Source organism: Manis pentadactyla, chromosome 4, assembly GCF_030020395.1.
Source record: "Manis pentadactyla isolate mManPen7 chromosome 4, mManPen7.hap1, whole genome shotgun sequence".
NCBI classification, from domain to species: domain Eukaryota; kingdom Metazoa; phylum Chordata; class Mammalia; order Pholidota; family Manidae; genus Manis; species Manis pentadactyla.
Window position 1 is genome coordinate 139,993,021 of NC_080022.1, and position 13,671 is coordinate 140,006,691.

Sequence of the window (13,671 nt, forward strand, 5' to 3'; positions counted from 1 at the left end):
CAGCTCCTGGATGCCTCCTCGGCGCCACCTAGTGGCACTGGATTTGTGCAGCCCCGGGGGCCTGGGAGCAAGTCAACAGCATGTGACAAATCACAGACTGGGCAGAATCTCTGGGCTTGTCCAGCCGTTGGAAAACCTCCAAGTGAGTGTGGCCTTCCATCTCAGCCAGTGCTGTCCAACAGAACTTCCCGTGATGATGGGAATGTTTTGATCTGTGCTGTTCAGTACAGTAACCACTAGCCACAGGTGACCACTGAGCACTTAAAATGTGGCTAGCGTGACAAAGGAAGTGAATTTTTAATTGCACTAATTTTAGTTAATTTAAATTTACACAAGACCATATTAGACAGCACTGATCCAGAGGGTTGTTTGAGCCCTGGGATCCAGCTGTGCCTCAAGCCAGACAGACCTACTCCCTGGACCTCCAGGTTACAAAAAACCTAGACACCTCCTTTCACGTAGGGCTGTTTGACCTGGTTTCTGGCCACTTTCACAGAGTCCTGACCAGCAGATGATGGCCAATGGACCAATCAGCTCCTCTCCTAGGGCATGCGAATACGAAACACACTCAGACAAGGCAGTAGGCAGCTGCAGACACCTGCCACTGGAAGACAAGCGGAACCATGCCTGTGGAGGGTCACTAGTGGTCCCGGGCAGTATGGGGACCAGGAATCCAGGAAGGACTGGGCTCCCACAGGACTGAGGACCTACCCAGGGCCTTGCTGTGCCTCCTTACTGCAGACACAGCACGGGTCTGGAGAGAGAAACTTGCTTTAGTTCCCAGATGCCTGTTGTGTGACTTTGGAAGTGACAACTTCTCTGAGGCTAATTTTCCTGATCTGTGAAATAGGAATCAGAACACCCATCTCATAGATCAAGTGAAGATCAAGATAATGTATTTCACACAGTAGAATTGCACCAAATAAGTGCACAATGTTTGCTAAAATTATTATTAGCCCTACATAACTTTATATTCAACCATGCTCATATAAGTTTTTATAACCTGAAAAGGCCTGATCAATAGAACGATTATCTGAGTAACCCAGATGCCACACCAGGGCATACTCTGTGCATTCCCCCTTTGCCTTCCAGCCCAAGTGTGGTCTGCCTCCGCATTTTGCAGATTCTACCCTGTAGCATCTTGCAGCCATCTGTCTGTTTCCACCCCATGCTTGAAGCCGCCTTCACCTCTCGCTCAAGCAGTTGCTAGCCCACGTCCATCTGCTCCAGGGTCCCATCAGGTCTGCCCTAGGAGCCACAGTGACCTTCCTATAAAGCTCTGTTGGAGCCTTCCACACCTCTACTCAAAACCTCTTATCACCCCATAGCTCAGTAAATTGAACACACACTCCTGGAAGTCGGACCTTCCAAGCCCACCACCACAACCCAGGCCCCCCACTGTCTGGTCCTGATTCTTCCCCTCTTTTGAGACCCCAGCTTACCCATTACTTGAGCAGACTGTGCTCTTTTTCACATCTGAGCCTGTACAAGATTCAGCATACAGGTCAATGGAATCCAATAGAAACCCAGGAGGATATCTTTGGATAGGGAACAACTTCGTGGTGGTGAGAGTAGAAAATTTAAGTCTAGTGCTAGAACAACTGACTGATTATTTGGAAATAAATAAAATTATAATTCCATCACTCATCTTCCCCCAAACTAATTCTAAATGGATTAAAGAATTAAATGTGAAAAGGAAGTAAAACTGTTTAAAAGAAAATGATCTTATAGGGAACCATCAACTTTTTGGATGGAGGAGGACTTTTCTAAGCATAAAAGTAACAAAAGAAATCACAAATGAAAAGATTGATAGGTTTTACAATCTTAAAAAGTTTTTAATGTTTGCACGAAAAAACAAAAATGTCAAATTTATGGGGAAAGGGTAAAATGAGAAAGACTATTTGGAAATAAAATTATGAATGACAAGGTGTTAACAGCTTCAATTAAAGGAGAGCTCCAACGATCCCACAAGAAATAAATGAACATGCCAGTAGGAAACTAGGCAGGAGTCATTAAGAAATATTTTCTCAAAAAAATTTAAAAAGAATTGTGTGAAAACATTTTATCTTCAGTGGCAGCCAAAGAAATAAGATACATAGAAATATTTATATTCAAGGATGTTTTTGCAGCATTACTTACTAATAGTTAAAAATTGAAAAAAAAAAAACACCCTTGATATCTGAAAATGAAGCAATAGTTAAAGTATGGTATGGAACATCATAATGATAGGATGGTATGCATATTTTTAATCATGTGCTTAAAGAATATTTAATGGTATTGAAAGTGTTGTTATATAACAAGTTTTCAAAGGAAGCTAAAAGGCACAAAAAGACTACAGAAAGGCATCAAAGTGATAACATTTTGGGTGGTGGGTCATGGGTTTTATTTTTTCATCTCAATACTTGTACGTATTTTCTAAATCTTCTACAGTGAACATGTACTATTTTTATAACCAAGAAAAAAAGCTATTTTTAAAAGGGGGGAAAAGGGCCATACCAATATGGGGAAATGCTTGTGATCCAGCACAGAAAAAAAAGAGAACATAATTACAACCCCTGGGCCTGCAGGGAGGGCCTCAGGAAGGCCATGAGTGTTTTCATTCCCTTATTCAGAGTGACATTAATGTTTGTGTAATACAGAATAACACAAAATTTGGTGTGGTCAGGCAAATGCATGTAAAAACTAAATACCAGTGACATAGGGAAGGGGGCTTGAGTAGAAGTCACACACCCCTGGTAAAATATAACTGGGAAAACTCTCTTGAGGGCAATCTGGCTGCAACTGCCAGAGCCACACCCCAACAACCCCACCTCCAGGTCCCTTCCCCCAAGCCCATCCCCAGCTCTCACTAAAATACATAGAGTCACATGAGGGTAGAGTTATGTGAGTAGTAGCTACTATGGCATTGTTTGTGATGTAAGAAAATGAAACCAATCTAAGTATTCATCAGAAGGAGACACAATGGGGGAAATGGAAAAATGTGTTATGTCTATACAAAACAATACCACCTGGTAACTGAACAGGAACTGGATCTAAGACACCACGGATAGATTCCAAAATCTGTGTATGAGGCACAAAGGCAGAGTTCTGATGGTAACAACTGATGCACTGACATCACTTAACATCCCCATGTTGTTACATAATCCCAAAAATAACCCTACAAGAAAATTATAGGTTTTACTGTTCCTCCCATTTTACAGATGACTATACTGATGCACAGAGAAGTTAAGTCCCCTGCCTGAGGTCTCACAGCTGGTAAGCAGCTGAGCCAAGACCTGATGCCAGACCACCACCATGAAAAACACATAAATTCGAAAAGACATCATGCATGTGAATTCTTAATACGCACAAAAAACTGTAGTGTTTCTAGATACCCACATACGGATGTGAAAGTATTAAAAACAGACTGAGGGGGAAAAAACACTAAATTCCTGATGGTGCTCACCTCCATGGATGGAGGAGGCAGGGTTAATGTGGCCAAGAAGGAGTGATTACAGGGATTTAACCTTATGATGCTTTCTTCTATTTTAAAAAAAGGCTCAAATAATTTAATATAGAATCACCATATGAACTAGCAATTCTGCTTCTGGGTATATACCCAAAAGAACCAAATGCAGGGTCTCAAACAGATATTTATACAGTCGTGTTCACAGCAGTATTATTCAGAACAGCCCAGAAGTCCCAGTGCCCACTGTACACATACAATGGAATAGTATTCACCCTTACAAAGGAAGGAAATTCTGACACATGCTACAACATGGATGAACCCTGAAGTCATTATGTTAAGTGAAATAAGCCAGATGCAGAAGGGCAAATACGGTAGGAGTCCACTTATATCAGGTCCCTAGTAGAGTCAAATTCATAGAGACAGGAAGTAAAATGGTGGGTGCCAGGCATGGGGAGGGGAAGATGAGGAGTTAATGTTTCATGGGTACAGAGTGTCAGTCTGGATAATAAAAAAGTTCTAGAAATGGACATTGGTAATAGTTGTGCAACAGTATGAACTATACTAAACGCCACTGAATGGTATGATTTCAAAATGCATAAAATACTAAATTTTACATTACACATATTTTACCACCATTTTTAAAGGGTTAAAAAAAGTGCAACAAACATTAACTGTCAATTCTGAGTCATCAGTACGCAGAGGTTTGCCATGTCAACAAACAAGACCAGAGCCTCAGTATGGCCAAGGGTGTGGAAACAAGGCCCTTGGCAGGCAGGCTGCCCCTCACAGCTGGCACAGGTCATCTCCGCCTCTTACTGCCTCCTCTTTTCACTGCGTTGTGGTTACTATGGAAACCAGGGGCACCTTGGGCTCCCAGAGCTTAGCCCAGGTGCTGCTAACTCTAGGAATGTCAGAGTGTGCATAAAATAAAAGCCCCAATCATCCAGGCCTCCCATATACACGTCTGCCCTCCTGATGTTTACAGAGGGACCACTGACTCACGCATGCCTACCACCTGCCCATGTCTGTCCTCGGCAGCGGGCCTGGGTCTGGGTGCATATCGTACGAGTTTGCCCATGGCAGAATACTTTCATGCACGTGGACATGTCATATGGTTATGTGTCCATACAGCCCAGGACTATTATTACTAACATCAGAAATATTATGGCAGGTGATGTGACCAAGCATTAACTATGTAACAGACACTGTGCTCCATGCTTCACCTAGACGATATCCTCTAAATCTTTTAACAACAGTATCTATAGTAAGTATTTTATCCACAGAGAAAGAAACTGAAGCCAGAGAGGTTGTGTAACTTGCCCAAGGTCACCCAGAGCACATGAACCTAACCACTGCATCTGTACTGTGGGGGGCGAGAGCTGTAAATGTCACTGGTTCCCAAACAGCTGCAAACCCAGCTGGCTCTGATAACACAGATTTCCTGGGCCCCACCCAGGCCTGAGGAAGCAGTTTCCCGGGTGGGTCTGCACTGCAGCCAGGCTGGGCAACCACCGGTCCAGCCTAGGCTGCGCTGGCTGACAGGGTTTGGCAGGGTGAGAACAGGGACTGTCCCATGCGGTCTTGTTCCTGAGCCCAGAAATGGGCATGGGAATGCCTGTAGCCCAAAGCTCCTCGATTCCAGACGGCCTCTGACAGCAGCGAGACAACTAATGGGGCCCTCACGCACACATACACCCCCTCCCCAGGGCAGGGCTCCAGAAGTCAGTTATGTGGCTTTGTGGTCTGCCAGGCACGGATTTCCGCCCACTCCACCCTCTCAGAATGAGCTGGGCGTGGGGTGGAAGATGACGCTGCGGTAACCTGCTTGTTCACAGTTCAGGCCAAGGCAGGGAGGGGCCGGCCACCTCACCTGGACAGCAGTGAGGGAGCCCAGGCTGAGCCCCCTAGAGGCCCCCACAGCCTCCTCAGATCGCAAGGGGAGAGGGACACTGCAGAAACCACCAGACCACAAGGGGCAGGAAGAATTGAAGGCGTTTCATGCCAGGAAAACAGCATAAGCAAAGACGTCAAGGCTGAAAAGCGCCAGAAAACAGCAAGTCACGCCATCTGTCTGCAGCTTAAGGTCAAGAGGTGGCACAGGTTGTAAGAAAAGAAAAAAAATCCTAGCAATGTACTAAGGCACAGAGAGGTTAAATGGCTTGCCCAAGGTCACCTAGCCGGCAAACGCAGGTTTTAAACCTATGCTGCCTGACTCCAAAGCCCATGAACTAACCAGTAAGACAGGTTCACCGGGTAGTAGCCTTTTCTTCTGCACATATCTTAGAATGCTGTAAAGGTGAACCTGGCTGGGCCTGGAGCAAGGGTTCTCAGTGGGGGGGGGGGGGCTTTTATACCCCCAACCCCAGAATTCAGCAAGGTCTGAAGACATTTTTGATGGTCACTACTAGAGGAGTGGGTTGCTGGTATCCCAGAGGGGCTAGCAGCTTGACACCCCACAATACACAGGGCAGCCCCCACGACAAAGGTTCCTGCAGCCCCAGGGTCAACAGAACCCCCGGCCTACAGTGACTCCCTCTCCCGGAGCCATCCAACACACAGCCCCACCTCACCCACTCACAGGAACACCTGCTTACCCCAGGGACAGGGGGTCTCAAATTTTGCTGCACATTGGAATCAGCTGGGGATCTCTGAAACATACCGGCACTGGGTCCCACCCCAGACATTCTGATTTCCAATTCTGGAATTGACTGCAACCTGGGCATAAGAATTTTTTAAAGCCTCCCAGGTGATAGCAAAGTGCAGAGAGGTTGGGACTGTTGCCCCGGCAGGGAGGGGAGGGTCAACCGATCTGCTGCGGACCACAGACAGCGAAAGCTAACGCCAGAAAGGGAAGGCTTTGGGGAGTCAGCACAACCAAGGCTGCTCTGCACCCCGGCTGGGGCTGGGGGCCATCCCCATGCCAGGGTCCCTGGGCCCGAACCCAGAGGGTGGGTGAGGACCTGTGACTCAAGGGCTTCACACCCCAGGGACAGAGAAAGAACTGGATTTGGAAGACAGACAAGGTTAATTGAGAGTAAGTCCAATCTGGGGGCAGAGCAGGAAACAATCAATCCTCAGCTAAAGGCAGGGGGAGCACGGGGGAAAGGGTGGCCTGGGGAGAGGGACAGGGGATAGCCTACGGGGAGATAGGCGCCAAGACCTGAGAGAGATGATACTCTCAGAGCAGAGGTGACACACAGGTACCCCATAGGCCACAAGGCTTGAGTTAGTTGTCAAGATTTTGCCTAAAATTCCAGATTCCCAGCTTCTCTTGCAAAGATCTGGGGAGATAGACAGCGTCCGTCATGCAGAGTGCAGACACATGACCCCAGACCCCTCCCCACAGCGGTGCATTGCCCCACCAGATCCACACAGGCATCAGAGCTGTCTTCAGAAAGAAGAGATGAGGTCCTAAGTCAGAAATCTGTAACCGTGGAGGAGTCGGGAGAAGCAGAAAAGGGCCAGAAGCCGCATGGAGCCCAAGAGCTGACGCTCCGGTCCCGGTCCAGCATCCACCACCTTGGTGCTGGGTCATCTCAAGCCACGAACATCCCCGGCTTGGGGGGCTCAGCACACTGATCTGCAAATAAGGTTGGTGCCCATGCCCTCTAGTTGTCCCTCCTCACGTCCACTGGGCTCCCACAAGCTGCCTGGGTCAACCCCTCTTTGAGATGAAGCCAGAAAAACCTGAACCCTTCCAGCAAAGACCAGCCCAGAAGCGAGAGATCCCAGCACAGCTGAGGGGTGGGGATGACCAGCCAGGAGCAGAGAAGACGCAGGGATCAGGAGCCACCTTCCAAATCGGAAGGGCCCTCAGGAGAGAGTGGGATTAGCCTTGTTTGGGTGGGGGGACCAAGAAATGGCAGCTACAGAGGCAAATAATGGTCAGATCTGAAACACCCAGAGCCGTGTTGCAATAGAAAAGGCATCCGTACAAAGTAATGAGCTCCCCCAGCACTGGAAGTAGCCAAGCTCAGGCTGGGTAACTCATTTTAGGGACACAAGGGATTCACATTGTGCTGATCTGACTTTTTTATTTCCAGTCCTAAGATTCAAGGATTCCTGAGATCTGCGGATCTCTCCTCAAGGCTCCCCTCTCCCTCCCTCAATGCTCCCAGGGAACGCTGCCAGGAGTATGCCCTGGGCTCAGCCTCCCAGCTAGGGAAGGACTGCATGACCTGGAAAGAGCACAGAACATCAACTTGCCTGCTTGCCTTGCCCCTCACCAGGTCACCCCCACAGCCAGACCCAGCATCCCCTGCCCTACACCCCCAACCCAGGGTAGCCGCACCCGGGGTTCTGTCAGAGGCAGGGGAGCAGCTAGCCCCTGGGGGGGCCCTCCCAGCACAAGTCAGAGGTGCTTTCTACATCCCCTCCTGACACTGCCATGCACACTCCCCTCCCCGGAGGGGCCAGCAGGAGGAAGGGGACAGCAGTGTGCACTGTGCCCTCACCACTCCCGGACACGTGAGCCCTGTCCACCAGGGGCCTCTCTGAAAGGTGGCAAGGGGCGACAGGTCCACAGTGTGTGGACAGGAAGCACAGGGGACACACAGTGTGGCAACCGCAGCCTCCTCCCAAAGCCCATTTAGAGCGATTCCCCAGCCTGGCCAAATCCAGCTCCTGGTGAGGCAAGCAGAACCCTCTAACCCTCTCCACGGGACTCTGAGCCTTCCCATCCAGGCCAGGCTGGCAGACCTCTGGGCCTAGGGAGACCTGTGAAGAAGCTCAAATGCGTGGCCAGAGGCCTGGCTCTACAAGGACTCCTTCAGGGAGCTGAACACGGTAGGGGAGGCCCTCCAGGGAGAGCTGGGCCCAGGCTGGCAGGCCACAGGCTGCCCCATGCACATTCTGCTCTCCTGCAACCCTGCCCTGTTCCCCACAGTTAGTCCTGTCCTATGAACTGACAAGGGCCATCAGTTCACCAGTCACACGGAGAACACCCCCACAGGGCCCAGGCATCTCAGCAGAGGCCCTCCTGCCTGCAGGCCCACACCCATCTTAGAAGAGCCCCAATGCTGAGTACCTACTGGCTCAAGCTGCCAGCCAGCACCCTGCTTGCCCATTAGCAGATGCCACAAGACCCACTCAAGACCCAGGGAAGTGTTTGTCCATCAAGAATTGGAACAGGGACTCACCAGGGCTTCCTGGGCATGGTGGGGACCAGCCGGGATGAGGGCCAGGAGCACACGAATCCCTAGAGTTTGCAGACCTTGCTGCCTGGCAAATAGCACCTCCAGATGCATCCCCAGTGCCTGGCAATGAAGTCAGGCCACAGCCCAATTGCCAGCGAAGCACCCGCCCGCCTTGCTTCTCTTTGTAGCCACTCACGCCTGGAGACTCCAGATCCCAAAACAGACATGTTCGTGGTTACCATAGGAACTCGCTAAAGCCAAAAAAAGGCACCACACAGGCACCCACATGGCCCTCAAAGCTCATGTCCACCTGCACGGGAAGCATACACACACACCCACACATGCCAACACTGTTCTCAGGCTCAGGGCCCATCCTGAAGAAATCGATGAACCAGGGCCTGATACTAGAGACAGAAACGGGGACATTCCCCTCGACCCCACCTGGAATGTGTCTGAAAGTGGGTTCCCTGCATGCCTGCTGGGCGGGTGTCAGCTGTCAGTTACAGGGGCAGCAGCAGCCAGTGCCCACTGGGAGCGCACCTGCTTGGCCTGTTTCCAGGCCCTAGACCATCTCCTGCACCACTGGACATGCTCCTCTCCTCTGTCGCCTCCTTTGGGGGAGTAGTCATAAGGGTCAGGATCTAAGCCGCCACTCTGGAGGGCAGAGGAGACAGGCAGAGTGGAGACTGGATATTCAGAGTGTTTCTCCCTCCCTCATCTCCATACATAGGACCAACATCCACCCAAGGGCTTGCCCAGAAACTTGAGTCTCCACCTTAACCGCTCCCTTGCCCTCTCCTCCCACATCCAAACCAACAGGGCTGGGAAGTCCACCTCCATGACAGTCTCCAATCTGTCCATCTCCCCAGCCCCACTGCCCCTGCCCTGGCCTCCGACCTCTCCAAGGAGTCAGCGGAGGGCCAACAGGGAGCCCTCTGACCCAAACATGGCCACATTACTCCCTAGTTTAGAAGTCTTCAATGGTTTCCAGTCACCCAGAGAAGCAGTCCCAGCCCCCATGCAGCTGTCCTAGTCTCCCAGATGTGGCCCAGCCTGTCCCTGCATTGCCACCTGTTTTCCATCCAGTCGTAGTGATGGCACCCAGGTGCCTCCCACCCTGTGCCTCTCCTGGGTGGTGAGGGGGAGTATTCCCCCTGCAGACAGTCCACGTTTCCAGCAAGCCCCCTCCACCCTCTCTAAGGACACCTCTGTTAGCACTTGTCATGATCCTCTGCAACTGTCTGGGTGTCTGCCCCCCACAGGGCTGGACGCTTTCCTGAGTGAGCAGAGACTGTCTTATTCACCTTTATTTCCGCTCCAGCCCCAGGCCTAGCACTGGGCTTGGAATGCAGGCACCCAGTAAATATGAACTGAACGGCTCCACCTTCTAACCACCCACCAAAACATAAAGCTCCCCAACCCTGACAACATGAGCACACTCTCAGTAGATGCCCTAGGTGTGGAAGAGAGCAGTTGACTAAGCCGGGGCAGCCCCAGAAGGTTCTAGAACATCTTTGTGGTGCCTGAAGGATTCTTGCAATCCACAGTAAATACCTGGTGGGAGATGGGCAAATGAATTGGTGATCATGGCCCTCAACCAATGCATGAAAAAAGCCATTAAATTGGAATCAAGGGGCAGACTATAGGAGGGGTGGGGTTTCTGGAGGCAGAGACTGGGCCCTGACTCTGCTCTTTCCCCATGAAATGAGAATGTGGCCTTGCTAACACCGCTGAGAGAGTATAGGTAATCATCTAGATTTTGTGTGTAATTCTCACAGAACGGGGATGGAAGCCCTACATTTAAAAAGACTACGACATAGCAAGAAATTGAGCTTTCCAGATGTAGCAAGCCCCCATCCTGCATGGTCAACGGCTCCAGCAACTGCCATCAGGGACCCCCGAGGCCAAGGGAAGACACACACTCTATCTGCCCCTACCCTGTGCAGCCACCTCACCTCTAACAGGATTTTGATAGCTGGTGAAATCTGACACCTAGATTAGAGGTGGCTTCGTGGCATCTTTTGGACAAACCACAGGACAGCTGAAATGCTGCCCCTAGACAGGCTGCTGGGAGCTTGGGCTCCTCCAGGCCCTATTCCTCCCTCTCCTGAGGAAGAAATAAGAGGACATAGTCACCTCTAGGCTCCATCACGTGCTTTCTCTCTACTCAGAGAAGCCAGTCCTAGTGACCAAGAGCTGGGACCATCAGCTAAAAAGTTGGACTCTTTTTCCTACAAGACAACAGGTTCTAGATTTTCCCATCATCAGGAATGTGCATGATACTATACCCCAGGCAGTGGAGACCGGCTGCAGGGAGCCATTCCCAAGCCCACCGTGTCCCACTACGGCCAGTCCCTGTGATGATGACCATCTTGGAGGGCCGAGCACGGCTTACCAGCCTGTGCAGATGACAGACACACACGAACACACAGCTCTTTCCTCAGCAAAGAAGACAGGGGTCTCTGGGAGGAGGACAGGGGGAAGCAAAAGGAGAGAGGACTGAGGCTCCCAGCTCAGTCCTCACCCTCTGGATGCTGCTTTGGGCACCTCCTTGAGCAAACCCCATCATTCAGGCACCGGTCCTGCCAGCCTGGGCTCTTCTCTGGAGGAATCTAGTCTGACTACAGCTCAACTACCGCAGACAGGACCCTTACCCCACGCGGCCCCAGAGCAGGCTGGAGGGTGTAGCACACCAGCTGACACTGCCTCTTTCTCTCCACCCCCCACCCACATGTGATGGGCTAGCCATGATGGACCATGATTGATTCACTCAGAAAATATAGACTGACAACCTGCACTGCACCAGGCATGGTGTTCCATCCAAGGGAGCCAGAGATAAAATGTGCAGAGCCCCTGCTTTCAAAGATATTCACGCATGCATGCATGTATTCACTTATTCAACAGCAAGCACCCATCATCATCCAGATCCTGGGGGAAATACAAGAGGACAAGTCATGAAGGCAAACTCCTAGAACATCAAAGCTACAAGACGGCAGGTTAGACACTAGTCCAACCCTCCCATTTTACTGATGGGGAAACTAGGGCTCAGAGAAGTTAATCATTTGCCCATTTGCTCGTCTGAGACTAAAACCTGGTCCTCCCAACTCTTTCTCCTGCATATACTGCCACTGCCCTGCTCTCCAGTGTCCCTGTGTGGCTCCCTGCCCCCATGCCCCATACTTCTGAGGGTCCCCATCACTCAGGCACCACAGATACCATTCAACCTGAGCCTCCAGCAGGGGACTGGCCCTCAGCCTCAGTGCTGTGGAGGCAGAGGTGCATTTTGTGGCCAAGACTCAAGACACAGACTCTCTATGTACAAGGCCCCCAAGTGCATGGGGGTAAGAGTGGGAAAGCAGGGCAGGGTGGGTGCCAAGAGCTATTCAGCTCCAGCCCGGATGGAACCATCCACGAAGTAAGACCTGGATTTGAATCCCAACTTCACGACTTACTCGCTGATGACTGTGACCAAGTTTCCTAACCTTTCTGAGCCTCCATTTTCTCATCTGTAAAATGCACAGAGTAATGGTAGCTGTGAAACTTGAGGAGTTTGTGAAACCTCAGAAAAACTACAATGAAAAATTAGCCCAAAGTAAGTTCAGTGGCCATAACCCCCGCCTTCAGAGCTGCATGGTCCAGAGACAGCTCCAGACTCCAGGAGGTACATGGCTGTCTTCTTGTCAAGGACACCGGGTCCTGGGGGAGGAGCCCAGGGGTATCTGGGCTCAGCAGAGAAGCCAATGGGCTGCACCAGTACAAAGACAGATGTCTCACCCAGCAGAGGCATAAAGAAGCTTATCTTGGTGTCTGGAGAGCCCCAGCTTGAGCATCTGGCTACCTAATGGACCTGGCAGTGAGCAGAGCCACAGCTGGGCATCTGGGCAGAACTCCGTATTAGGTGCTGTCAATGGGGAGAGGTGGAGGGGCAGGGGAAAGGGTATCCATCTCCCTCTTAGTCCCAGGGTAGTGGGCGTAGCTAGATACAACCTCTTATGGTGTCTGCCAGCCCACAATCCACCTTCCCTCTTGAGAACCCCTCCCACATAGAGAAGTGGCCACAGGAGCCATATTTTATGGGTACACAACTGGCCCAACCTGGGCCAGAGATTCTCTCTTTTTTGACGGCTTTATTGGTTCAATGGTTTTTATCATGTTCACAAGGTTGTATAACCATTACCCCATCTAGTTTCAGAACATTTTCATCAGCCCAAAAACAAGCACATATCCTTTAGTTCACTCCCATTATTCCCCCTAACAACCTCCCAACTCTAGAAAACCATGAATCTATTTTCTGTCTCTATGAATTTGCTCATTCCAAGCAATCTCTATGGATATCGCTTATTTGCATATTTGGGGTTTTGTGACTTTCCCTTAGCATAATGTTTTCAAGGTTCTATGTTGTAACTCATGTCAGTACTTCACTCATCTTCATGGCCAAATAAGATGGCATTGTATGGATAGGTTACATTCTGTTTATCCATTGAGCGGTTGATGGACATTTTGGTTGTTTCCACTTTGAGCTATTATTAATAATGCTGTTATGAATATTCTTGTATGTTTCCATATGGACATATATTTTCATTTCTCTAGCATATATACTTAATGAAGGAATTGCTGGTATATGGTAACTATGTTTAACCTTTGGAGAAACTGCCAGATTCTTTTCCAAAGCAGCTGCACCATTTTACATCCCCAGAAAACAGGGTATGAGGGTTCCAATTGCTCCACATCCTCACCAACATTAGTCATTATCTGACTTTTTGATTATAGTCATTTTAGTGGGTGTGAAGTGGTATCTCACTGTGGTTTTGATGTGCATTTCCCTGATGGCTAGGGCACTGAATATCTTTTCATGCGCTTATTGTCCATTTACGTATCTTCTTTAGAAAAATGTCTGTTCAGATCCTTTGGCCAACTTTTAATTGTGTTCCTTGTCTTGTATTGCTGAGTCGTTAAGAGTTCATTATATATTTTAGAGATGAGTCCCTTACCAGATATGTGATTTGCAAATATTTCTCCCATTCTGTGGGTTGTCTTTCACTTTATTAATGATGTGTCCTTTTTAACTTTAAAAACTTTTTAATTTAA

At 49.7% G+C, this 13,671-nt stretch overlaps 1 protein-coding gene across 7 annotated transcripts in view; it reads right to left on the minus strand.

Moving 5' to 3' along the window:
- The window catches only part of RAP1GAP2 (RAP1 GTPase activating protein 2), a 210,913-nt gene that overhangs the window by 158,468 nt on the left and 38,774 nt on the right, over nt 1-13,671 (minus strand). The window contains exon 1 of one of the 7 annotated variants that reach the window (XM_036906115.2): nt 8,587-8,681. The exons of the other annotated variants lie outside the window; for them this stretch is intronic. Coding sequence (XP_036762010.1) covers nt 8,587-8,603 — 17 coding nt within the window. The 5' untranslated portion in view covers nt 8,604-8,681. Of the gene's footprint in view, nt 1-8,586; nt 8,682-13,671 lie in introns of those variants that run through there. 7 annotated transcript variants of the gene reach the window in all.